The sequence below is a fragment of the Neolamprologus multifasciatus genome, chromosome 3 (assembly GCF_963576455.1).
Source record: "Neolamprologus multifasciatus chromosome 3, fNeoMul1.2, whole genome shotgun sequence".
Classification (NCBI taxonomy): domain Eukaryota; kingdom Metazoa; phylum Chordata; class Actinopteri; order Cichliformes; family Cichlidae; genus Neolamprologus; species Neolamprologus multifasciatus.
Genome location: NC_140441.1, coordinates 14,121,248 through 14,148,838, shown reverse-complemented (window position 1 = coordinate 14,148,838; position 27,591 = coordinate 14,121,248). Strand labels below are relative to the sequence as shown.

At 40.7% G+C, this 27,591-nt stretch overlaps 2 protein-coding genes across 6 annotated transcripts in view; both read left to right on the top strand.

Moving 5' to 3' along the window:
* Positions 1 to 27,591, top strand: part of spag17 (sperm associated antigen 17) — a 123,887-nt gene that overhangs the window by 20,350 nt on the left and 75,946 nt on the right. The window lies entirely within an intron of this gene.
* The window catches only part of LOC146521729 (protein phosphatase 3 catalytic subunit alpha), a 70,771-nt gene that overhangs the window by 15,284 nt on the left and 27,896 nt on the right, over positions 1 to 27,591 (top strand). For all 5 annotated transcript variants that reach the window (XM_085149299.1, XM_085149280.1, XM_085149289.1 and 2 more), the window contains exons 2-6: positions 11,416 to 11,616; positions 25,398 to 25,522; positions 25,964 to 26,075; positions 26,454 to 26,599; positions 27,237 to 27,376. In XM_085149299.1, coding sequence (XP_085005425.1) covers positions 11,416 to 11,616; positions 25,398 to 25,522; positions 25,964 to 26,075; positions 26,454 to 26,599; positions 27,237 to 27,376 — 724 coding nt within the window. The remainder of the gene's footprint in view (positions 1 to 11,415; positions 11,617 to 25,397; positions 25,523 to 25,963; positions 26,076 to 26,453; positions 26,600 to 27,236; positions 27,377 to 27,591) is intronic.

Genomic DNA, 27,591 nt, shown 5'->3' with positions numbered 1-27,591 from the left:
TTATGTGCTATAGGCTGTTATAATGTTACATTATGCAGGATTGTAGTAGCAAACTTAATGTTAAGCAGCTTCTGGCATACTGAGATGTGCTGTGTTTAAAGGTATATGGGTTTCTTAGGTTAAGTTTTATTTACCTTTGTGTTAGATTAGTGAGTCCATGCGTGCAGTGGGTTGCTGGCTTGATGTTGAGCCCCATGTCAGCACAGAAAGGCACATTGTGTTATTAAAATAAAGAACAACTCTGTAGTTTGATTCACATTTTTCAAATTTGAGTACATTTGTCTCAGTAGATTTCTTATCAAATTAAAAAACAGGTCATTGCTGTGATTAGTTGTGATTGCAAAAAAAGTAGGATTTACCTGCTAATACACACATGAATGTAATTATATACACCATACGATTAAAAAATGTGAACATTTGAACAGAAACAAGAAGTTTTGAATCAAAAATAAATAACTTAAGTGCATCACTCAAAAAAATGAGTTGGAAAATGTAAAAATTAGACGTTTATGTAGATCCTGCTCTAGCTTGATGTTCAAAATAATCTGATACGATTATGTAAATCCCAAGTTAGAGGGAAGAAGGACAAAATAAAAAATACATTTCTAAATATATTGTCCGATATAATACTTGTAGCAAAAACCATGATGTTTAGATTCCCTGTAAGAAGTGTGAAAAGCGTTTTACCTTACACCTGGGCCTTGGCTTAATGCTAGCTCTTTCACTGTGTGACTGTATAGCTTTCTAGACGTTGAACTGTTTTATCAGGGTGCGGCGCTTTACTGTAGGTAATAAATTGTGCAAATACACAGGGACCTCCCATTATTGGACTGTGACTTGGTGAATAGATTTTTTTTTAAAGATTGGCAAATGCTATTTTCTTCTTTTATCTTTTTTTTCATCCATTGTTATTTCATTGACTTATCTTTCACTCTCCCTGACTCATGCCCTTCCCCCAGTCCAGCTTCAAATAACTGAAGTCATTTTCCAGCCATGATCTAGATCCCTGGTGGCCTCTCACTGTGTCATTGATCCACTGCTCCACTGATGGCTTACCACACACCCAACCACTACCAAAAAAAAGCTGCAGTAGGAGATCCCTCAAACTGCCTGTTGACCCCCATCCCCCACCCCATCTCAGTATCTACTGCCTGCTCCTTTCTATCCATCCTTACATGCATATATATACATCCACCCCTACATTCACCCACGTCAGCCTCCCACGCTTCAGCCCTAACTTCACTAATTAATCAGAGACTTAGGCTGACTAAGTGCTGTCTGAGTACCGGTGCATTTTGATCACCTACTTTTGCAAATGTTTTCTGCATTTCTCATCTAAAACCTGTTGAGGCGACAGCAGGACCAACGTTCACTTGTCACTCATGCGGACTTCGCTGTTGCCCAGGTCCCTAAAACGCTGCTCAGGGCTATTTTCTGTCAGAGCTGGATGGTCTTTGATAACCCTGACAGAAATGGCAGGATGAATGCAGGTATGGGGTGTGTGGCCGGCTTATTAGTACACAACCTGCCCGTCTTAATAATGAGCATACCTCGATAACTGTCGCTGATGAGACCTCCTGTGCAGACGGACAAACATGCCACTGCATTGAACGGCCGTCAGATCCACCGTCGTGCTCCTGTTTGTGTTCACCGCATTTTCCTAGCATGTCATTTTTAAGCATGAATATATGTATATAATTTCCAGAGCTTTATCGACACTGTGCAGAACGTAACATGCTGCCAGCAATTCATTTTTAAGCCAATATTTTGATGGATGAAAGATTAATACTGAGACTCTACAGCACTGTTTCCCTGGCAACCCCTTTACTCACTTTTATCTAATATCTCTCCTGTTTGTCGACGCGATTTAAAAGCTCATTTCTCTGCAGCAGATGATGATGGTCAGCAGCACTTTAAAGTACAGTAATGGCACCCTGGAAGCAATAAAGCAGAAAGTTGGGTGTCTTTGCAGCTTTGGTTAGTTATGACACTGACCTCCATGCTGTAGCTACTGACTGAAGGAAAGAAAAGTAGATGTGTACGGTAGAGGTGGGAATCACCATACATCCCACGATACGATATTATCACAATACTTAACGCACGATACGATATTATTGCAATTTTTTAAAATATTTTGCGATATTCAGATTCTGTACATAAAGAAACTTTATCAATATCAAAAAAAAGGTTAAACACATTTGGACAGTGAAGGAATGTCAGGATTCTTGCTCAGAAAAAGGATCAACATGCTCTGAAGTCAGAGCACAAAAACCTTTTTTTTAACAAAATATCGATTTCTGCTGTCCCTGTATCGATACATTATTAGCAAACAAAATATCACGATACTACACAGTATCGATTTTCCCCCCACCCCTAGTGTACGGGATAATCTCGTTGATTTAAAAACTTGTTATGCGAAGATAAAATAGAGCCAAAACATGACATGTCTGTTTGCTGCGTTCAGACTCGATTTAACAAAGAGCTCGATTTAGATTCCTGTTAATCAGCCCCAGTTTATTTTTAAATTGATCAAACTGTGGCTTTTCTGCTCCACTTGGCCACGGATGACCAGCGAAAAGTGGTCATATTAACACATGAAATTAATGTTAATTTAAATGCAGTAAGATCAGTAGCTCCAGGACCTGTTTGTGAGGCACAGTTTGAGTGCTTTTCCTCCCTGACTGGACTCTATACACAGTTGTGTGTAATTTCTCCCAATTCTGCTGACCTGCTCTTAATTTAAATGAATGAATTGAGGGAAGCAAAGACACCATTTTGCTAATGTTCGGAAATGTGTTATTAATTGCAGGGGACACATTAAGCAGTACGGGAGTCCAAATTATTAATTTAAGGGAGCCATTGCTCATTTGTTAACATTAGAAATCTTTAATGCCTGCTGGGCGATCTCCATGGGATGAGATGCCAGCCCGCTGAGTTTTTGTTGACTGTTCTGCTTGCCCCGCCCACCTCTTTTTGTTGCATGGGTCTGTATAGTATTTTATCTGATGCAGCTTCTCTTTCTCGTACTCTCCCTCTCTGGGAAAGTGAGCGCTATTGGCCCTGCTCTCCTTCCTGCCTCAGCCAACCAAAAGTAACGCCTACACCTCCATAATGGCGCACAGATATAATCAGCAGACTCGTATCATTGAACTTCAAAGCTATGCTGTGCTAAATGTTGTGTTTCGCCTGGGTTCATAGCCATACGTAGCAAAGAGGTTCACACCACTTTCCACCACCGTTAACCCTGAAGCCCATGGGCCTTCTAAAGTCTTAGTTCTAACATTACATGATCTTTATATAACATCATATTAAGATTTATAATATAGTGGTAGTAGATGAAGTCGACCGACGTATAAATATCAGGCTTCTGGATTTAGTTGTAGCAGTTTTCAGTATAAGCAGCTGATAAACAACCAGGTTTTGGTAAGAAAAGAAGAATTGCAGTCTAGAAATTTCTCATTTCTCACCCACATAGCAGCAGATTCCATTAAGGAATTTTTAAAAGGCTACCTAGATCAGCCAAGTGTCATTATGTCCTTATATTTCTTGCCAGTAGCTGATTTAATATTCTTTTTGAAATCCTTTTTGTAATAAAAAAAATAAAAATACTCCATTATTACTGTGGACTGACATTTGGGTCATTCTGCAGCTAAAATCTATATTGTGTTAGCTTAATAAAAGATATCGAATCTTAGGAGCGCAGACTTATGAATTATTGATTTACTGTGTCTTAGGCTTTACAGGTGGGTTACAGAGACACAGAGCTGTTAAATACAGCAGTCTCATCTGTGACTTGCAGACATCACGCTGCAACCTCTGTGTACGAAAGATGGGTTATTGTAGATCATTTCTCACCTTGCGAAAGTAATTTGTGGTGTGCTTAAAGTGCTGCAGTTCTTTGTTAGTAAATCAGGGTCTCAATCTTTGTGCAGCATGCATGTCTGTTAACCAGCTTCCGAATGGGCCGAACTGTGTAATAACGGAGCAATAAAACAGCTTCTAAATGACGTGAAGTTGAGGTGTTTTCTGCTGTACAGTATGTCCTTTGTTTCCTACCGCCTACTCATTCAGTCTGTTCATCCTGGACTCCTACCCCACTCTAATTCGGTGTTGTTACGTAATTTAATTAACAAACCCTGACTATCAGTGGAGAGTGAGTTGCACACTCTGTGCCCCTTCAACACTTGGCAGTCGTCCTCTATGCATACAAGACGCGCAGTGGATCCTTCATCACTAACAGGCTTCCAACTGGGGGATAGTAACAAACCAAACAATCTGCGCCGTCAATAGCAGGTTAATCTCACATGCAGATATTGCAACTGCAGTGTAGCAATTTTTTCTGATCTCACGTTGTGCAGCTGGATGCATTTCTGTTTTGTTTTTCTTTTTTAAACATACTGCTGCACTCTACTTTGGTTTTGTGTCTTACCTGGTGCTGGTATTTATGTACCATTTGATCAGATAGTGAGTTTCCACTTGATGCATTACACAGAGATCTTGCTCGCGCTGGCAGCCATTTACCTTGCCTCAGGATAAAGAGCACTGTACCGTCATTCAAAAAGGCAAATGGATCTGGCAAGTAGTCAGTGCTGCTTTGTGCGGGTAAGGAAGCAAAGTTATAGATCGGTATCGTGCTTCAGATCCGACACCGCACCGCCTTTTGCATAATAACGTCTGGCTGTGCAGTCAAATGAACTCTGTTATTCTATACTTTGTATGAACTGACCTTCTGTTGCACTCACAAACAGTTTCCTGAATCTTTGTTCTGACTTGGCTCTCTTTTGTCATGCTGAGATTTCCACTGAGTCTTAAGGGAGGGGAAAATGCCGGTGCTGTGGCTTGTCTGGTGGAAGGGGCCCGGATGGTTTGATGTGGGAAATGACAACCCAAGTCTCGCCCACACTCGGGGAGGGCCGCTGCTGCATCATGCCATGTCAGCTGTTTCTGTGGGGTTCAGTTTAGCATCGGCTGGTAAGATGCTGTGCTATGCCAAAGTGGTTGTGGACGTGGAATTGGAAGAATTTCTCACAGGTTGCTGGGATTCTTTGCCACCAGTCTGCTTTATGGTTTTAATGGATTTTTTGCTTTTATAAATGGCTGATCGTTGGCCTCCATCCCAGTCCAGCTCAGAGTGTGCCAGCTTTATATTTTTTTGTCCAACAGAGGTAGTAGGTAATGGCTTATGCTGCATGATTTTCTGCATCAGCTAAAATTAAGCCATTTTCTCATGTGCACTGTGTGAAAGTGTCCTTTTCCTCAGAGCGTCGTGTGTGCTGCCTCCTGCTTGCTCTGTCCACCCCTCACCTAACACACACAAAGTACTCCCAGTACCACGTGAATACATGTGAGAAAGAAGATTGTTTGAAATTGTTCAGTTTGTGTTTGAAAATGACTTTAGTTTATGTTTTATTATCGTTCAGTTGGTGTCTTTAAGTGGCACAAGTTGGATATCAATGCATTGTGTGAGCAGCCTCAGCAGTTTTCTGATTTGCAGAAATTGCTCTGAAAGAAGACCGAACGTGATCGTCGTTACGTCTGTTTGCGGTCTAAGGTTTAGCACACACCGTTCACAAAGCTGCCGGGGCCAAAAGGAAATTGATGCGACCTGAGCTGCCGGATCAGTCCAGACTAACGGTTGCACTCCATGTCCTTCATTAAACGGAGTCAGTGGTTGGTGAGCTCTGCAACAGTCTGTCTCTCTTTCTCCAATCAAGCTGATCTGTCCAACAGCGTATGACTGCGCACCTCCTGCTGTCTCATTCCTCCAAAAGATTGCCTTAGCGGTGAACTACACCAACCTCACAATTTCCAGCTGCCTATCTTCCCACTGCTTCTCAGCAGTTTATGCTGCACTGCACCCCGTGGTGCCGATTTTCTCAAAATTTACACCTGCATGTCTGCTATGCAGTGTGTAGTTATATCATGATTGCTGCATGCACGAAGGTGGCTGCGGGGGTCGACGATCTAAAGCTGGATGACTTTAAAACCCGAGGTACATCAAATCATACAGTTTGTGAACCTGACTGTAGTTTTAAATTTATTTTATACACACTTCAGTCATTTAGAGGTCTATTAGGCTTACAATGAAATGCCTGATGAACGGCTAGCTTGGAAACTATAATACTAATCTGAGACAAATTACCATGGAAAGTGAAGTTGGAGTCCAGATTTCTTTTTGCGTTTTATATTTTTTAAATTAAAAAAAAAAAACCTCTCTCGCTCTCTCATCCTTCCTTTCTCATGCCAGATTTGAGGCTGCAGTGCAATTTCCCTGTTACATAACAGAAGAGAACAGAAATGTTAAAATTAATGAAGGCAAAAGTGAACGGCTAATGGAGACCATTTCTGACTCATACTTGGGTTTCAGGCACATCGTCGCAGGTCAGTTTATGCTCTCACGGCTATAAAGCATTGTAAGAAAAGAAGAATAGATGCACAAGATTATTTGCAACAATCAACAGCTGCTGTCTGGGGAAAACTCCGATACCGCTGATAAAGGCTGGGTTTGGGAGGAAAAGGATCAGAGAGATTTTTGCCGTGTGGTTCTTTTAGACTTGGAATAGCCAATTACTTCAAATAATGATTATATATATCTGACACCATTATTTATTCTTGTTTCTTTTTCATGAAAGGAGAAGAATAAATGTTAGATTTTTTTTTAAAATGTATCTCTTTATGGAGTTGTTATCCATGTTTTTTATTTATTTATTTATTTAGACAATTTAATTTTTTGTAATACGTTGCTGTGCAAAAGCCTCGAGATCCTCCTCATTTCTGTGTTTAGGTTCCAAGGAGCCAGACTTAATGCTTTTACACACCGGATGCATTAAAAATATTTTTTGTTACCCCTTTATAATGTAATTGTTTTTATTTTACAATTTTTTTTTTAAATTAATTTTTGAATCAGCTCGATATTTCCAAATAAATAGATCTGACCAATCAGACCGTTGCATTTGGCAAAAAGTGTGCTCATACTAAAAAATGCACACCGCTACTGAATATATAAAGATTTGGATATAGTAAAATAAAACTGTTTTGCATCACACACAAGTGGGATTTCAAAATGTATCGTTTGTTCCAGTTTCTTTAGCTGAATCTACGAAAAATGTCACAGATAACAATTTGGTTGCCATAAAATGTTGGGAATCTCAAAAACTTGGGATGTCTCATTTCATGTTTTTGAAAAAAACTTGAGGATACTGGACAAGTGGAGGGCAAAAGAAGAAGCGGTGGGCTGTTTTTAAAATGAAAAATGTGCATCAGATGAACAGTGTCTGAAAATCATGTCCTAAAGAAATGGGAGTAACACATTCTTCTTAAGAGTGTGGAACTGATCATTACAACGTGCCATGTAGTGTTTTGGCACATGTGGGTGTTACTCTTGTTAATAAGGGAGCTGTTAGAAATTCCACAAGGGGAAAGTTCACAGTGTTTCCATTGTCATGACTGTAGGAAATGGAAGGGTGATGTGTTAAGAGGCTGCTAGCGTGCCAGCACCTGCAGCTTTCACACAGCTTTTATTCCAGAATAATGTCTTGGGTGTTTGGATTTTAGAGTGCGTCATGTTCTGTCACTTCGGTGGGAAGTGGGATCACTCACGACATTCACAGTGGCTACACTGTTTGGGGACTATCAGTCTCAAAATGTCTGTAAATCAACTCACCGGTTGCCATTGTTACTGCATCAGTTACTGGTTATTTTGGGGTGGGGGTCGGGGGCTCTACTTCTTTCACTGACTGACTTACTATTAATTATTATCTATAGGAACCAAATAACGATTACAACTGTAGGTACAGAGTTTCCCCATGTAGTTTCCTCATAACCTCAATATGTTTACCGTCAGGTATGTTGTTACAGATTTCGTACGTCACTCTGCATATGAATGATTTATGGCTTTGTCCTGCCGCTAACTGTCATTCCTCATAATCAGTGTTTTTCTTTTTTCCTGCACAAATGAAAAAAGAAAAACTGCTCGGTTTCCTCTTATGCAGTTCAAATTCAACAGCAGCGCAGTTGTGGCAAACAGCCTGGGGAGTTTACCTGCATTGCCTAATTGGCTAACAGCGTGGGATTAGGGAAATAATTTAAGCACCTTACTCTCTACTCCCATTTGACAGTTGGATTACGTTTAGCCAATTGAAGCAACTAATCCTTATAGTCTCCGGTTCATTCCCCGAAAGTATCCCTCCAACATGAAAGCCGGCTTTGGTCATTCTTTTGTCTTTTCCTGGCTTTAATTTACCGAGTTTGCATAAGAAGTTGTCACATTTGGCAGCTATAAGTAAAAGGTTTTTCTGTATTTACCTGAAATCTAAGTTGAAAACATGTACCTGTGTATGAAATTTGACATCCGAAAGAATTTCAGGGTGTGATATGTAAATTTTGTAGCACTTTTCAAATAAAAAAAACTCTTTTTTGTGCTTCTTTTCAATCATTATCTGTGAGTTAATCGTGTCGCAGATTCGTGGCCTAGCTGTCATTTTTAAAAGCTTGCTGCTCAGTTGAAAAACGCCCCCAATCAAGTTCAGAACACTTCACATGAATGTAAACACTCAATTTGTTCAACAACTTAAGGGGCTGTGCTTTCTGCTCGTTTGCCACCATGGAGTCAAAACGCCCCAAAGGCTAGAGTTGCGTAGCAGGTGCTCACACCTGGGCCTCTGGTAAATCACTCTCAGATGGGGGAATCTCTAAATGCCCCTGACACCTGAGCAAAGACATCGTATTGTATTATTCAAGATTTATTTCAAGCATCGTAACTATTTATTTGGCTTAAAGTGACTTTGTGGTATCCGCCTCCTTCAGACATTTTGGTTTTACGTGTTTGAATTTACAAAGGAAACTGAATGAGTTGCATTAAAATGTTTGATGTTGGAAAACTTGTGTTATGTCACACAGATTCTCAAAATAGCATTTATGGGGAAAATAATTGCCAGGTAGGTAGAACAAGGCTTATTTCCGTGTAGCTTGCCAGCATCATAATTATGACTTTCAGATATCAGAAACAGCTTTCAGCTTCACTTCTTTTCTGGGTTTTTTTGGGCTTTTATAGCTCGTGTTTCTAAAAGCAAGTTGGGACGCCTTTAAAAAAGTGAATAAAAATGGAACGCATTGAAATGAGTACAAAGACGACACTGTCCTATCATTACAGGATCCTTTTTTGTGAGGGTGGACGTGTTTATGGCCGCGGTGCATTACCTCATCCTGTAGCAGCCCTCTTAAGTGTTAACTCAAAATAAACATTTGTGTAAAACTGAAAGCAAAACGTTTCCCAATCCTTCATGTCAGATTTAATCTGCAATCCGACCTCCTTTGCGGTATTTTCCTGCCATCATACTTTCTAATGCTGGCAGGTCTGTACTGCAAACATGCCAGTTTAGATGGAGCTATGCTGGCATTAAACATGCTTTGGTGTTGTCTTGCTGAAATAGGGAAGCCCTTCCTATGTTGCTGAAAACCTGTATTTATTGTTAAACGTCGATGATGCCATCACAGATGTGCAAGATATCCATGCTTTGTGAACGAATACGCCCATGCCGTCACAAATGCTGGCTTTTGAATTGTGACGACGATTTTTGAAAACAATTTAAAATTCTGATTAATCATACCCCAAAACAGTTTGGCTGTTTACTTAATCCATCTCGACTCTTTACTAGTTAAGAGTTAAAGCTTACTAGTAGTAAACCTTGAAGCTCTGAGCTGAGCCGCCTCCTGTTTCAGGCTAGCTTATAGAACGAAATGACTGGATTTGCATCAGTATTTGCTGAGGATTGTCTCGTCCTTTGCAGCTACCCTCAGAAAACCCCAGAAACTATTCCAGTGGTCGTACCAAAAGTGTCAAAAGTTGTCAATTAGGGGTCCAGGAGAGATCGTCAGATGTTATGAGACGAAAGAGTTAAATGCGTGAGTAGTTTTAACATCTATATGTGGATGCGACAAGACCAGAGGACTGAAAATTACAGCCATTTAGTTTTTTAGATATCTAAACATTTAAACCTTCTCTGAATCTTTTCAATTAGAAACAATACTCTTACATTCGCCCTCAGGGTTATGCCCCTCTGAATTTACTACTATTTTGTACATCCTGTCTCTTTCACCCTGCTAATTTTACATTTTTACACACATAGCATTGCTGAAAATACCCAGGATGCAACTGTGCAAGTCCAGTAAATTTGTAATTTCCACATAGACCCTGGAAACTGGAGCTGAGATCCCAAATGTCATCTGTTGCTAAAGCTCACTGTGACACAGATAAAGTGCTGGCCTGATTACCACTGATGTCACCTTCAGGAAGGATGGATGCTGGAATACACGTACACACCACACATGTATACAACAAACACAGACACTAGCTCAGCAGTGTTTTCTTCTGGTTTTGTGGATTAGTCACCTGTGAAGTCTGACTAAGAGCATGATGTATGTTTTAAACTCATAGAAGTAGTTCGATTGAGCAAAAGAAAAAAAAGGGAGGAAAAAAAAACTGTAATTTTGTACATTTATTGTAAGTAATATGTTTAGCTTTCATTTAATAAAAGCATTAGGCTACTAAAATCGCAATAATATGAAGTCCAGTTTGAAGAGCGTTTTTAATAAAAGAAGACTAAACCTAGACTGCAAATCCCTGTCTTGAATTAAAATGCATGCAAATAGCATTGCAGCTTGCGCGTGCATCAGTAGGATTCCAAATTACTGGGGAACATTGAATTACTCTGAAAAGCTATCCCTCATAAGCCACTAATTATGGAAATTGACAGTTACAGAGATTTGTTGAGGATTTGGATATTGTCTGATTTCCACTGTGGCTGCAAGACTCTGAGGAATAAACCCAATTTTACTCTTAAAAAAATAAATAACTGTTGCTGAGAAATAAGTAAATGCTTGTCAGGCTGAAGATAATATCTCTGTTGTTTCAATCGAACACAATAAAAGAGAGCACACTGAAGTATGGAGTTGGTTACACCCCACGCCCCGCATATACTGGTGTTTCTGTCCTCGCAGCACAAGCTTTTAATGTTAATAAAATAAAGATGTGTTGGTTCTCTGCCTCGTTTTTAATATACAGTCTCTTTTCTCGTGAATATTGCCAAGTAAACTAGAAAATGTGTGTGTCTGTAATAAATATTGAAAATTGAATGACTCACAGATCATAGCAGCAATCAGGGAAATTGTCTCAGAGGGTGGGCTGGAAGCATGGGAGTGAGCGCTAACTCCCTCTCCTGCAGGGAGTCGATCCCCTGGTACAAAGTACCTTCTAATCAAACAGCTTAAATGCAGTTTTCTCAGTGATGTGGAAATAACTGTGTATTGCTGTAAGCCTTTTGTCAATGAAAAGTGTATTAAAGCACTGTAAACGTGGTATGAAAGTACATCAGTTCTAATGATTTTCTTCTTCTTCTTTTTTGTAAACCCTTGCAGCTGTCCCCTTCCCCCCCAGTCACCGACTGACAGCTAAAGAGGTGTTTGACAGCGATGGGAAGCCCAAAGTGGACGTGCTGAAAGCTCACCTAACCAAGGAGGGCCGTGTGGATGAGGCGGTGGCGCTCAGGCTCATAGGAGAGGGCGCCGCAATCTTGCGTTCAGAGAAGAACCTGCTGGACATTGAGGCTCCTGTGACAGGTCAGGGTTCAAATACTGCATGCGTTACTGCAAACCAGTAATCGACCAATAAAAAGTTAATCATTTTGATTGGATTATCTGTTTCACTCCAGAAATAGTAGTCAGAGTAATTATTCAGTAGTCAGCTGATGCATCTAAGATTGTATGCAGTCACCCGCAACTAGCCAGTGCTGCAGCCCTACGACTCTACCAAACTGGACACCAGGGTGTATGTCACTCATTTGTTCTCTACTGCTGCAAAAGTGACAGGAAGTTGTAACCAAGCACAGTGAAAAGTAAGACATGACTATCACGTAAATAATGCAAAACGACATTGTGCATGTGAAAGTTAACCTGTGGGCAAGGTAGGTTGTGCCAGCACTGAAATGGGTGTGTGCTATGTTGTGTGCAACACGTTTCGACATCTTTTGAAACAGTAGATTTACCGAAGAAGGCTCACCAGTTTGTGTTTTGGGGTTTTTTTTTGCAGACAATAATTGAAGATTTGTTGAGCTATTTTTTTATTTTTTTTGTCTGCGAAACTTTCAGGATTTATATTCATAGTCTAATGCAAAGATGTCACTGTGCACTTATAGATTTAAAAGGGAATCATTGATTAATTGATGATCAAAAATGACGTAGCATTAAGGAAACACAGCTGCTTGTCTAGACTCACAAACTACAGCCTTTCCAAGAGGGAACACTTGGGTGGACACCACTCATATACTCTTTATTCCACAAAATCCTGCATATCATGACCTACATTCATTTTTCTTTTTCGTTTTTCTCTTGTCTTGTTTAGGCTCCATATATCTAAAATGCAAACCTTCGAACCGCCCCACAACTATAAGAAGAAACAGACTCCTTCATCATCATTTACCTTAACAAACAACAGATGATGATTCACTTACACTTCCCAGCATGTTTCGCACTGTGCATTCCAAGTATTCCACCTTCCCAAACAAACGGCAGCTCACAGTAACCTACAATAACTGTTTGTTTTATTCATTTGCAGGTATAAACAATATACAGATACAAGATTTTAAAATCAAACAGACACAATGGAAGAGAGAGCTGAATGTTTACAGCAGTATAAAACTTAATCTTCCTAATTAACCGAGTCACTGTTTTACCAAGCCACACGCAGGCCATGCCGATAACTAGAGCAGTGTATTTTTAAGAAACTCTGCTTCAGTTCATCCAATTTGGCAAAGCTAACGAGCAGTGTTGCATTCAGTTACTAGGCTGAGTCTCAAAGCAATGCAGAGGGACGCTATTGAAAACATCTGCTAACTTTGGAGCGAGGTAGCATGACACATCGATCGTTGTTGTTTTAAAATCGGTTATTAGTCATTGTAGCTTTGAAAAAATGTAGAAAAATGTTATTTTCATTTCATTTGCTCGGTTTAGCTAACAGTTTACAGCTTTTACATTCAAAGCTGCTAGTTACTGAAGCTTAGCTCATTCACCCCCGTCACACGCTGCTGCGGGAGGTTCGCTGATGCATATGCACAAATCCAGCGCGTCTATTGTCGTCTTTTCTTCCTGGTCAAGTGCCCTGTTCCTCCATTAGACTTTCTGATGAGGCTTCTTTGATGTTGTCGTAATCAGAGGCAGAGACGCACTCATAGGATCTATGGCAACCAAACATTTCCTAATGTGAGATCATTCCCACAATATCATCCACAGAGGCCTGCGTTCATATTTAGCAGGCATGGCACTTACTTAAATTCAAAAATGCAAATACCCCCCCTTTTTCTAAAAGCTGTTCGTTGTTTTGTCTTAATGGATGTAGACCGCTATGATAACCCTTGCTGTTCGAGAGAGTTGAGGTAAACAAATAGATGCAAACAGACTGCATGTTTTCCACGTCTGTCTTTGTGTTTGCAGGCACCTGAGAGCTGTAAGGTTAACGGATGTGTTGTTGAACACAGCTAGATTCCTCCAGTTTGAGCTAAAACTAACCAAGTGCATATTCAGTTGTTTGTGAAAATTAAACACAAGTTCATTCTCTGGGCGTCTAAATAGGGGTTAGAGGGTTAGGGGTTAACCCTAACCCATTTTAAATATGACACTCCAGGTGTTTAAAAACAAAAAACACAATGTGATGCTAAGTGTGGGACAAATTAACTAGCATGGATAAACCTTATTCGATTTTCTGGCTTAATCTGATCACAGTGTGGATTCCTGTGTGTAAACATGCTCCGGTGGTGACCTTCCCCGGTCAAGTCGCCTTTTTAAAATCTGGTGCAAGTTAACATGTTTTGGTTTCAGATTTTGCGGCACTTCAAATAAGGGATTAGCCAGTAAAGCCTCCTCTCTTTGTTGTGTTACATGGAAACAGTGGACAGCTTCTCCTCTGCGTGCGAGCCACAGATCCCGAGGAGCGGTGCGCGTTCGGTGCACTTGTGTACACGAGTGCAGCGATGAACCGGTTCTTTCCCTCCCACTCAGCACCCCTGCCTCAACCCCTCTCCCACTCAGTAGGCTTGGACAAGGATTTCTCTGTTGCGCGTGCTCATGCGCCTGCTGTGTTTCCCTCTCCGTGCGCACTCCTGTTTGCTATAAGCATTTCTTTGTTTTTGCTCCCATTCCCTCTCTGCCTGCCATGTTTTGACTGTCTGTGTCACGGTCAGGAGCTGTTTCTCTCTGCCTCTCTCCGCGTTACCAGGCCTCCAATTCCAACATGACACATGGTCAGTAAATTAGTATGTAAATATTTATCATGGATGCAAAGCACCACGACATGTCAGCTACCTCTCTCTCTCGTAGTTACTTCCTTGTTGGGCCAGATGGCAGGTGGGGTTTTTCATGAAAGGGAGGGGTGTGCGTGTGTGTGTGTGTGATGAACGGTGCTGGCTTAGTGTACTGAGTACAAGCTGCTCTCATGGCCTTCACACAAGTCACCCATCAATAGAGCTCCTACAGCCACATCACCAGGCAACAGCCAGCTTTTAAACTATTCATACACATTTGCAGTGTGTGAGCTCCACTTTGCGCAAGAGCTCTGTCATGGTTTCCTTGAACAAATGATCTTTTTTTTTCTTTTCGTTGTGTGTTGATGTAACACTACATAGCTGAGTATAAAATGCTCTAACTTTCCCTGCATCTTCCTTTAGCTGTTCGTGTTTGATAAGATTAGAAATAAATTCGAGAAATCTGCAAAGCATCGTTGGTCAGGAAATATTAAGACCTTGGTTGTGGAATTTCCTGTATAGAGCTTAAAAAGCCTCCTCCTAGACCCTGATGAGAGTGGCGGTTTTATGCGCATAATGTGAAGTGTTTGCTCTGTGCAGCATTACAAGGTTGTTGAATATTTCCAATAGGTTCTTATGCAACAGTCTTATAATGAGAAATGCACTTGTATGGACATTAGAGCAAGGTGGATAGCATGTATGGTATTTGTACGTATGGGCCCTGCTTTATTTTGTAAAACGTGACAGCCAATGTAAACACGAAAAACAATTAGATGATATTTTTTTCGTAGATTAGCAATCCTACAAGTTTACTGCAAGCCATGCTGTGCTTGGCCATGTGTTTCCCAGAGAGCTGCATAGTATTTATGACAGTAGTAGGTATTGGGTGCACTCCAATGCCTTTAAATTGAAAAGAGAATTTATTGTGTAGTCAGCAGTGTTGGGGAGTAACGGAATACATGTACCGCCGTTACGTATTTAAAATACAAAATATGAGTAACTGTATTCCGTTACAGTTACCGTTTAAAAAGGTGGTATTTAGAATACAGTTACTTTGTTGAAATAAATGGATTACACACGGCGGTACTTCCCTGTTTCATATTTGGGTTTTGTTTGACAGCTACGTTCTGTTGTTCCAGGTGGCAGCGTTACGGTTGCCATGGTTACAGGGTGACGCTCTCTCTGCGTGTTTCCTGGGTGAGAGAGGCCTTTTTGTTGTTGTTGTGCTAAGCTAATAGGCAGAATGCTACAGGTATAGCTCTAAAGAATGTAGCATCATAGGCAGTGTAGTCCGTGCTGCAGGGAGAATGGACTGCCATACACGTTATGTGTCCGTGAGCGAGGGAGGGAGAAAAAGGAAAAGTACGAGCTGTCATCGAGCAAAAACGGGAGCTGGAAGCATGTAAATATAATAATAACCACTGCAGCCAAGAAGAGTGCCTGACGAGCCCAGTTGTAAGTAAGCTATTAAGACTCGACTGTACACCGTGTTCGTGTTTTCCTCCAAAAACAATAAGTTCAGTTGGAGCAGCCTTTCAACGCCTCTCTCTGTCTCTGGCTAGCAAAGTTGACCCAGACAACAAAGTAAAGCTAGTTTTCGGCTACGAGCCCGACACAGAACCCACCGTATTAGCCAGAGGTCCCTTTACTACGGTTCGGAGCCGCGGACCTTCAGTAACAGTAATAAATCACAGCAATAGTACATTCATGTAGTTGTAAACAGCATGATAATATATTAAGTAATCCAAAGTATTCAGAATACGTTACTCTCATTGAGTAACGTAACAGAATACGTTACAGAATACATTTTGGGGCATGTATTCTGTATTCTGTAATGGAATACATTTTAAAAGTAACCTTCCCAACACTGGTAGTCAGTATAGGCAAGACAGAATACATGTGTGTGAATGACAGGAAGAAAGGTGGGAAGGTGAAGTTGCAAGGAGTAGAGGTTGTGAAGTTGGAGGAGTTTAAATATGTGTCAGCTATCCAAAGTAACAAACAGTTCACGAGAGAGGTGAAGAGAGTACACGGGTGGAGATGAGTGTCGGGGTAGTGAGACCTGCTATGATGTATGGTTAGGAGATTGTGGCACTGACAAAAAGACGGGAGGCTGAGCAGAGATGAAGCTACTCATATGTTTATTGCAAATGAGCAACAGAGGGGCATCTTAGGTGCAGTGGTCTGGAGACAGAGTTAAAGAAGTATGGCTGAGGTTTCAATATGTACTGATATACATATACTGGCTTCGGTAAGATTCCAACCTCTAAATGGAGGAGGAAAGCAGAAGTTCCTCATCCAGTGAATGTTTGAACTGCAGCTGGCCACAATAGTCCCTGCTTTGCTGTGCCGCTTTGGATCTCGGCATAAAACAGGGATTACTCTGGCCGACTCCAGTTCAGGATAGTGCAGTTGGCATCTGTCTAATCCTGGGAGACCTGAGACAGCTTAATGACATTAAGGACTGCTTCAGCAGCAGCTTAAACAGCCCGCCAGTAGGAAACGCACTAAGGAAAAGAACTAGTTAATTAGCAGTGACTGAACCTCCACTAATTCATCCACTAAAGATGTAAATTACAGAGTATATGTGCCAGTGGTATACATCACCTGCCCATGTAGAATATATGTGTGGGAAACCATGCTGTGCATTTCATTGTAAATAATAATATCTACTCAATCATAGGCTGGCTTTCCTCGATGTCCTCCTCAGCTCAATCCTGATAGCCGCTTGAAGAAATATTATATAAGCAAGGGTCCTTCTGACACGCGTCAGCTGTAATTTATTTTTGAATGTGTTTTGATTAGGACATTTATTTCCATCATGGTGAGACTATTACAAAGGTCACCCCAAAGCCTCTTATCCAGTGGGGATGACTGATTTGGAGCCACAGTTTTGTCTGATCTTTTGGTCGGGGCTAATCCGATCATGGAAAGGTGTTTTGTTTTTTCCCCTATGTGAAGTATATTAGTATTGACATTTTCAGGGTTTTTTTTTTTCTTTCTTTGATTTCTGAGGTCATCATTGATAATATTTGTCAATACTGTCTAGAAAAAATCCATTATTGGCAAATCTCCATGGATATGGATGTGAAGGGTTATAGTTTTTAAGAGTTGGGAATAGGGATGCAAAGATACCAATTTTTTCAAACCGATACGATACCGATACTTGGATCTGAGTACTTGCCGATACAGAGTACAAAAACCGATACCACACACACACACACACACACACACACACAAATGCAATTAATTGGAAGACAGGTTTTATTTTATTCTCTGCCGATAAAAAATAAAATCTTAATAAAAATGACCACAAAAATTAAATTATTGCAGAGTCTCCACATTGTAATTTAACAAAATATCACTGAACTATCGGCACTGTCTCGAGCTTTCAGATTAATAAATAAACACTTCTGTTTGGAATAAAATAAATACAAATTAGGTTTGAGAATAAAATAAACTTTTAAATTGTTGCAGAGTGTCCATATTGTAAACATACAAACAAAATAACGAAAGTATTTGGCATTGACGAATAAACTCCTCATCTGCCCGTGGATCATCAGCCCACTGTGCCGTTAAACCAAGGACTGACATCGCGCACACACTGCTTGTCTTTACCTCTTCAGAAAGTTTTGGCACCATTATCTCCCTGATGTGTGGGCGGTTGGGAATTTCATATCGCAGCTCGAGTATGCTGAGAAGAATCCTATGTTTTCCACGACCGGCATTGGCTGGTCATCCAGAGCGATAAAATGAGTCAGAGCCTCTGTTATTTTAACTGCCCGTGGATTTTCTCTTGACATTTTTCATCGCTTTTCCAAAACCTGAGTTAAAGTTGGCTGTTCCGGTCCACACTGCTGACATTTTGTTTAGCCTAGCTACAGCAGCCTCCAGTTTCTCCTTTTTTTTTATCTGGAGCTGCCAGTCTCACTCGTCTAACCCTGTGCCTGTTTAGCGTGGGATGTCCCCCTAGTGGCCAATCTAAAAAAACTACAACAAAAATGACACCCTCTGATTAATGAAATAAGTTGGTATCGGTTAACTTTTACGAGTATGAGTACACACACATTTTACAGTATCGGCCCCGATACCCGATACCAGTATCGGTATCGGTGCATCCCTAGTTGGGAACTATTTGTATTATACCCAGACAAAATGAATCTAAATCTGACTGAAATATATATAACATGTTCAATATTTAGTTTTGCTGCTTTACTTTAATGGCAGCTTTCACAATATTGCATTCAAATTGATGTTTAGAACAGATTGCGTTTTCATAAATGCGGGCTGTGCAGGATGTAAGCCCTTATAAAACCGGGGGTATTGTTATCATCCAATCTCAATCAAAACACGATCTGACACAGTCTGTATCACAGTGGATTTCACTCGCTCAATGAGCGCGCCCTTTGGAGTGGCTTGTGTAGGTTCTGAAGCCAGGTTGTGTAATGCCCGCCACCCACTCAATAACTGCTGCCCGCTGATATGCTGCTACTCAGGGAGATCACTTTAGCACACAAGCAGTAGATGGCCAGAACGAATTGTTTCTCACTCCAGATAATGTACTCCCACCTGCTCTTCTTATGTGGGCTTTGGTTCTCACCTCTTTTTTGTGTGTTGTATGACAAGAGGGAGGGAGGCAAAGCACGTCTGTAGGTGTACTGGAACAGAGTGATGGGCGGATTGTGTGTTTGCTGCGATAAAGCAGAGCCCTGAGCTGGAGGAGTGAGCTGCTGTAGTGTTACCGTTTGATTAGCTCTGACCAGTGGCGTCCGGGCTTGCACACATGAGACAGCCGCAGTTCACAGTGACCGTCACATCGGGTCTTTTTGGCCACCGATTGAACTCTTAACATCACCGCATCGCCCCGCTGTTTTCTTCAGCAGCAAGCGATAGCTTTCCAAAAGGTCAGCTGGAGTCCTCCCACACACGGTGTGTTTTCCATTAGCTTCAGGTGAAATTGCTTTCTCTGGCTCCCTACATGGACTTCTAAAAACATATTGTATATTAATTTTCCTGTGAAAACTGGGAACGCTTAATTTTGATAGCAATTACTCTCGTGGTGGTCATCCATTCAGGCAATATCGTATTCCCAGGAGCACAGTTTATTGTGAATATTAGAACATTTAGTTTACTGATGAGATGGTTACTTATGTTGTACCATCAGCCTGCGTGGTTTTATACAATAGCTGCATTGGATTGCTGCCTCTGGTGATGCTCGTAGAGGTCCTCTATCAGGTCAGGAGCAGCTTAGGTTAGCCTTTTTATTTTCTTGAGAGATATTGACTGCCATTGTTTGGAGGATTTACTGTCTTGGGGGTGATTCCATAGCGATAACCAGTCTATGAAGCTATGAATCACTAGGATTTCCGAGTTGTGTTGACCTTTTTCGAAATATATTAATTTCTTGTTGTGTAAAGATCCCATTAACACCTAATGCGTATGCTGCAGTTTGAATATTTCAAGTCAAGAGTTAAGTCTGCATAAAACTGTTGAAGAACACAGTAGTCATGTAGGTTTTAAAAGGTCAACATTTTTTCTTTTCCTTCATTTTTTTTTCTTCTCAATTTTACATAATGAGTTCATGCTTGTGACTTGGCTTTGCATATACACAAACCTGATATTCAATTTAATTTTTAATACAGTGTCAAATCACAACCACAGTCGCCTCAAGATGCTTTCTATTGTAAGGTCGATCCTACAATAACACATACAGAGAAAAACCCAACAATCATATGACCCCCTGTCAGCAAGCACTTTGGCAACAGTGGGAAGGAAAAACTCCCTTTTAACAGGAAGAAACCTCCGGCAGAACCAGGCTCAAGGCGGGCCGGCCTGATATGACCAGCCATAATCAGATATCCCAACTGCAGTTTGTAAAGCTTCTGTTTACAATTGAGAGGCAGCCAAAAGAAATTTGGTGAGCTGAGGGGCTGCACCAACAAGAATGTTGTTCATGCAAAGCTACTCTAGTAGAGCCTAAGAATAAAAGTGAGGCGATGGAAATGAGAATTATGAGTTTCATTTAATTATCTTATTTTGGGGCATAAGACAAATATGTGTAGCTCTAAGGAATCAACATGTGGGCATTTTAAAACATCAAAGAAAACAATTAGACTTTTAGTAAAATCAATAAACTTTTAACAATGATTTAACAATAATACATCGTTCTCAGGATGAATCAGTACATTCTCTGTTGGTGTAAAAAAAAAAAAAAGTCACAAGAGAGACATGAGGAAAAAATTAAACCTTTCTAACGATGATGGTGTGATTAGAAGTGCTGCATCATGATCATCTATCATATCTGATAGACAAAATATTATTTATGTATCCCAAAGTTTGGAATTTCTGAGAAGTTGGGATCAGGTGGGAACTTGGTGGCATTAAAGCACCAACAGACTGCAATGAAGTATTTTTCCCTGAGTACATACAATTAAAAAAAAATGGTGTCAATAAATAAATTTTGTGCAACTAATATTTAATAAAGCTCCGTTTGAGTGTTTTTGTTTCAATAAATCACTTTCACAGGAACTTTACAACAATTGAAAACAGACCAGCGCTCCTTTGAAGTATACTTAGCTTGATTGCAAGAGAGAGTGAGGACGTCCTTAGAAATGGGACTACAACTACAAGGCTCCTTTTAAGTTGGTCCCCGCTGTGGATTTAAACAGTTACTCTGTGTGGGTTTAATAAAAGACAAATGGTAAAGTAGAGGTTTACGATACAGTCACGCAGAGCTGATTCTCAGAGCTGTCTCACGAGGCTCGTAACCTGAGATAATTGCTCTCCAACGCTGTCCTCCAGCTTCCACTAATTGGGTATCTCTGTGAAAGAGTTTTTCACTGGCTCTTATTGTGTGTCTTGCTCCTAGATGCAGTTCATAAAGCAACGGCCTCGCAAAAAGAAAGTCTGTGTCCTTTTCAAATTAGATTTAAATCTATTCACCCTGTAGTTAATTACTCAATTAGCCGATTACTTGAAGAATAGATGAATTGAGGTGCGCTGGCTACGAATGCCATGCTTATCAACACAGTTACTGTGATGGTGTTCAGTGGATACTGGTAATTGGTATCTTTGTGTTATTTGTGTGTTGCATTTTGCAGGTGAATAAACTTTTGTAATATGTTCACTGAACTGGAAAAGCTTTAAGTTTAAAAAAAAGAGGAAAAACTTATTAATTATTGTTTTGAACACTAGCTGTGAATTTAATTAAAAAACTTATCTGACTGTACTTGTTGAAATCTGAGGCCCTAATAACACATTTGTCCACGAACATCTCCACCAATATATATGGAACTATTTAATAGGTGTTATCACACAGTGTGTAAAAGTGACGTCACGCTAAACACCGTTTAAAAAGAAAATTTCAACCCCTTAAAACGAGCTGAGGAGACCATGACTGTTTCTTGTATCAGGCTGTAAACGTGTTTATTTTTGTTGGTCATTTTAACATGGGAGTCTGCAAAGATTAAATCGCCTTTCAACCATAGACTGTATAAAACACTGGCGTAGCTCCCAGATTGGAACAATTAAGCCAATGTTGAATTGCCTTAAACCAGCAGTCTGTGTAAAGACCAAGTACTGTGATTGCAAAAAGACATCTAGTCCTCTAGACGTCTGTGGGAAAGCATCTTTTTGCATCGACCTCACTTTCTGACCAAACTATTTCCTAAGTTGTTTCACATAGAAAGAAACAAGTACTCTGCCTCAAGTGGCCACTAGGGGAACTGCAGTTTTTGGCACTTGGCATAATGGAGCTTCACATTTTTAAATGTAAATGGTAAATGGCCTGTATTTGTATAGCGCTTTTACTAGTCCCTCCTAGGGACCCCAAAGCGCTTTACACACCCAGTCATCCACCCATTCACATTTAAAAATGTGAAGCTCCATTATGCCAAGTGCCAAAAACTGCAGTTCCCCTAGTGGCCACTTGAGGCAGAGTACTTGTTTCTTTCTATGTGAAACAACTTAGGAAATAGTTTTGTCAGAAAGCGAGGTCGATGCAAAAAGATGCTTTCCCACAGACGTCTAGAGGACTAGATTCACATTCACACACTGGTGGAGGCAGCTACAGTTGTAGCCACAGCTGCCCTGGGGCAGACTGACAGAAGCGAGGCTGCCATATCGCGCCATCGGCCCTTCTGGCCAACACCAGTAGGCGGTAGGTGAAGTGTCTTGCCCAAGGACACAACGACCGAGAGTGTCCGAGCCGGGGCTCAAACCAGCAACCTTCCGGTTACAAGGCGAACTCCCAACTCTTGAGCCACGATGTGAGATGTGTTTTAATCACATTTTCGTTTCTGTGCAGAAATGATCCAAAAGTTAACCAACTCTTGAATCGATCTTTATGGCATCTACAAAATTGAGCAGAGGCTTTTCAATCAGATTATCTGACATCCCTCAATGTTGTCTAAGCAGCTAATCCCCTGTTGCTTCTGTTCATCCTGTATCCTTGGGGAGTGAAAAGAGTATTGGATCACAGTGATAAGAAACTAATTCAGACTGAATCGGTGTGCTGGCTCATTCCTGACACAGATGTAATCCAAGAAGCCAAACCTGATGGTCGGTTTATCTCATACCTGCTGTGGTTTTTGTAAAAAAACAAATCTATATGATTATAGTTTAAAGTTACAAGATAAAGTCATTGATTGCTAATAAAATGTGGTATTATGTTCATCAAAGCTACCTCTGCTGGCGCCCTGTGGCATCTGGCGCTGAATTGTTGGCGAGTGATCCTTTGGGTTGTGTGGTTTACAAGGTTTCTAAAGAAGTTTCTCGAGAACGAATCCACAGTGCTCGAAAACTATGCCTCTATCAACCAGTCAGGTTGCGTTTTACAAGCTTTCCTGCCCAGACATATCATGAGTGTTATGGTCCTGAAACTGAGACCAAAATATGGAGTTTCATATCACACTTGAGTTGTTCCATTTCACAACAACTTTGGAGATAGTGCCTCTTATCATTTGTGTAAAGATGATACTGCTGACAATCATGTCGTCACATTGCCTGTGCTAAAAAGCCATGTGTTGGTTAAATCATGCTTTAAAGCATAAACTGGAAATGCACCAGAATAATGAGGTTTGTTTTTGTTGACGATCCAGTAAATGTTATTGTGACATCTGTTTGTTTTTTGTCCTCATTTCTTAAAATAATGAACCTAAGTGTGGGTAAAGTATTAACCAGATCTATGATTTGAAGAATAAGTGCACTCCCTAATATATGTAGTAAAGATGTGAGCACCAAAGATTTACGTCACCATTTCAGTGTCTGACAAATGTTGAAATGCGTCCCATCTCCCCCTCTGTTCCCATGTTGTGTTGTTGATTAATGGACTGAATAGTTTTAGCAGGACATTAAGATGTCAAATGAAGTTCCCCTTTGACCTTTACGTATAAAATCACGCTCCTTCTAGGAAGTCTTGCTACTCGGTATCTTGGTAACGCCCCCCGGAGGTTATTTTGGGCAGTTATTTATTCCACTACACAACCACTTGCGTCAGTCCAGCAATACCATTGGCTGAATATGTTTCCCTGCTTGGCTGTCTTAAAGAAGACAATGGCTCAGGAGAGGTTTGTGATTCAGCAATGCCCATGATCCAAACTACACAAAAAGGAGGAAAAAAGATTGTAAAGTCCAAACGCTGATCTTAACCCAAACTGTAAATCTCTGGCATGTCCACTTAAATTATGATGGTCTGAAACAGGTTTTGAAGTGGTCTCAAAAGCAGCTACAGGAAGGGTTTGATGGATTGTTGCAGGATTACTAAATGAAAGAGTCCAGTCTTTGTGTGGTCTGATCCAGAAATCATGGTTAATCCAAACGCTCATAACTTTTTTGTAATTGATAGAGTGACCAGATAGCACCGAAGCCACGTACTTTGTAATTGTCTTTTAATATTTGTCATGACAAGCCAGGTTTTTACTCGCATCAACAGGGGAAACTTAAAAATGAACACAGCTGGAAGCTTTGTGGTGGTTTAAGTTCAGTCAAATGCTAGTTTATTTGGTCAAATTAAGTCTCGCAAGTCAGCCGAAACACCTGAAGGTTATAAAGAGATTGAAAGAGGATGGGATGGAAAAGCAAGGCGTGGAAAGGGACACTCAGTTCTTGTGATTCCTTTCCATATTGGACGGAGATTTTATCAAGAAAAAGGTATGCACCAAAGTATTATAGCATGTTAGAAGGAAGATGGCAGATGCACTGTTAACAATTTTTGCAGGCTTTGATTAAAAATCTCTTTTTAGAAAAAGCTTGTTTGGATTATTTCTTATTTACCTTAATTTGTGCAATGGGATAAACGCTATGTGCAGAGTTATTAGGCAAGTCATAATTCCCATGATTCACTTTATTGTGTAATACTCTCAATCCAAATTTTTTCCAAACTCCCATCCTTATTCTCAATTTTATGCAGTGTGTGTATATAAAACACCGATGACGTGGTATGTCGGTTTCTTGAACTATTTGGAAGCAGCTCAGCCTCCGAAATGTGTCCAAAGATCCTCATTTGGTCATTTTTGAGGCTTCTGCTGGCCAAACAGTGGGCTGCTTGAAAAACGAAAGGGAGAAAAATCTAAATGTGACCATTTTCATCACTGTGGACATGTTGTCAGCAGTAGTTTCTCCCCATTCATTTTCCATAACACCTCTGAAATGTTCTTGGCCCATCAGCCTGTAAACAGTTGCCATGTTTCAGTAGTCTTTACCCTTGGCATTTTGGCATTTAGTAGAGCTGAGCGACAACCAACAGAGTCAACAAAGTGCTCTGCAAAGCTGGTAATGGTGTGGGTGTGGAGCCCGACTCTCTGACAGTGGTTTCAGAAAGGATGCAATCCAAGTTGCAGTCAATAATGAACAACCGTTCACGCCCTCTCCATCTTCCTCTACATCTTGTGCTGATCAGCCACAGGAGCGTGTTCAGCAAAACACTCATTCTCACACGATGCACCGCAAAACACCACACCACTTGTTTGTATTGTTCATTGTACTTTTTAGCTTTGGAATATTTAATTTAACATTTCACACTAAAAACTTTAGTTTTACTTCTTCTTTTTTACATAGAGAGTTTACATTTTTATCATTCATATTTTCTTTTTTCTGACCTTTTCCCAGTTTGCGGAGACATCCACGGGCAGTTCTTTGACCTGATGAAGCTGTTTGAAGTAGGAGGCTCACCAGCATCCACGCGCTACCTTTTCCTGGGGGACTACGTTGACAGAGGGTATTTCAGTATTGAAGTGAGTCTGTATATTTGTTTTTGTCCTCACCAGGGCCTAATCAAGTGTGACACACGCCATGTGTTCGGCTGAAGCTGTGTTTATTAATAGCTTTCTCTCAGCGTAGATCAAATCAGGCTGCAGATATTGTAGTGGTAAAAGGGTTTTGTAATAATTTCAAATGTCGCAGTGAGGCTTGGAGTTATATAGAGAGAGATTTTAAAATAAACCAATATACAGATATTTAATCTGGGAATTTGCCTATATGTGTATATGGCCTGAAATATTATTCTTTTATTAATAAAAGAGTAATGTATTGGCGTGTGCCGTGAGCTAGAACTACTTTTATTGTACCACTCTGTAAAAGTGACACGATGTGACTCGATGGTTTTATGCTTCCAGCCTTTTAGAAATATGACAAGCTAACAGTTTCCTGCTTTCTTTTGCTCTGCTTTGTTTCAGTGTGTGCTGTACTTGTGGGCCTTGAAGATCCTTTACCCCAAAACACTGTTTTTGCTGCGTGGGAATCACGAATGTCGACATTTAACAGAGTATTTCACATTTAAGCAGGAATGTAAGTAACGCTTGTGCACTTAATGTTTAACCTTTTGATATAAAGCGTCTCTGAAGCGGGGAGGGAGCAAATTGAGTTATCCTTGCTAAAAAGCTGTTTATTATTTGTGCAGTTCAGCCACTGACCTCAAATGTTCGCTTAAAAGCACACTCTGGCCCGTTACAGGATTCAGCCTTTATATTTGTACATGTCAAAACTATTTCTGTTGGACTCGGACGGGATGTGGGGGGAAAGCCCAACGAAACCCAACAAAAGGGAAGTTTTTGGAACTGCGGAGAGCCTTTCCGTCCGAGGCCACGGAACTTCCCTCATGTATGAGAGCGCCGTTGTTTGACTTGGCATCCTCTGTTCTCCCTGCCCCGTTTCTCCCCATGACAGGTAGAATTAAGTATTCAGAGAGGGTGTATGACGCATGTATGGACGCCTTCGACTGCCTTCCCCTGGCTGCACTTATGAACCAGCAGTTCCTGTGTGTACATGGAGGACTATCTCCAGAAATCACAAATCTTGATGACATCAGGAAAGTATGTGTCCGATTTTTTTTCCCCTTTAATTTTAATAAAGCTACAGTCCTGTGTTTTAGCATGCCATAACAACATTGCTTGCAATGAATGAAGTTATTCCTCCGGATCTGTGTGCAGACGTGGACATGGTGGATTGTAAGCAGCAGTCTGGTCCTACCTCTGATTAAAAAATGTTGACGAGTCAGATCCAGCTTTCAGACTAATTCAATAATTCTAAATGGATTTTGTGGCTGCAATCAGAGGGCATGCATAATAGAATTTTCTCTATTGAAGTGTCCATCATGCTACCCATCCAGTAATCCACGAGCTTTTGTTGGAGAAAGAGCTACGCTTGCCTGAAAGCAAAGCCATTTATGTTCAGCGCTCGTAAAGAACGGCTGCCAGTTTTTGCAAGTTTTTTTCAGGCCTTTCCTTGAAAGATCCTTCCAGGTCCTGAAAGACACGTCACCCATATTGTGTTACCTCGAATGCCATTTAAAATCCATTCAGCAGACATGTTACTTAATTATGATCATAGCTGCAGTCGCAGCTCGGCTATCGCAGAAGAAGCAATTTCTCCGCAGCAGCGTGACGACTCCGTGTGTCATATTTCCATTCGAACAGGCTGACGGGAGTCTTGACTTTTTCCCTTCCACAGCTAGACAGATTCAAGGAGCCCCCTGCATACGGTCCAATGTGTGATCTGCTGTGGTCCGACCCCCTGGAGGATTTTGGGAACGAGAAGAGCCAGGAGCACTTCACACACAACACAGTGCGAGGCTGTTCCTATTTCTACAGGTGAGTGTGTTCTGCGTTGATTCACAGTCATGTGATTTATTTATTTGTTTTTAAGACGTGTGTGTGTTTGTTTTCTTTTTGGATTCCAAGTAGCTGTCAGAAGGAAAGCAGCTTTAGTTTAGAGTGACATTCATCTGCAAGCCAACATTGTTTTTGTTGGGCAATCGGAATTAAAAACAAGATGTTGTTGCCGGTATTTTAGAAACTTTCGGTGC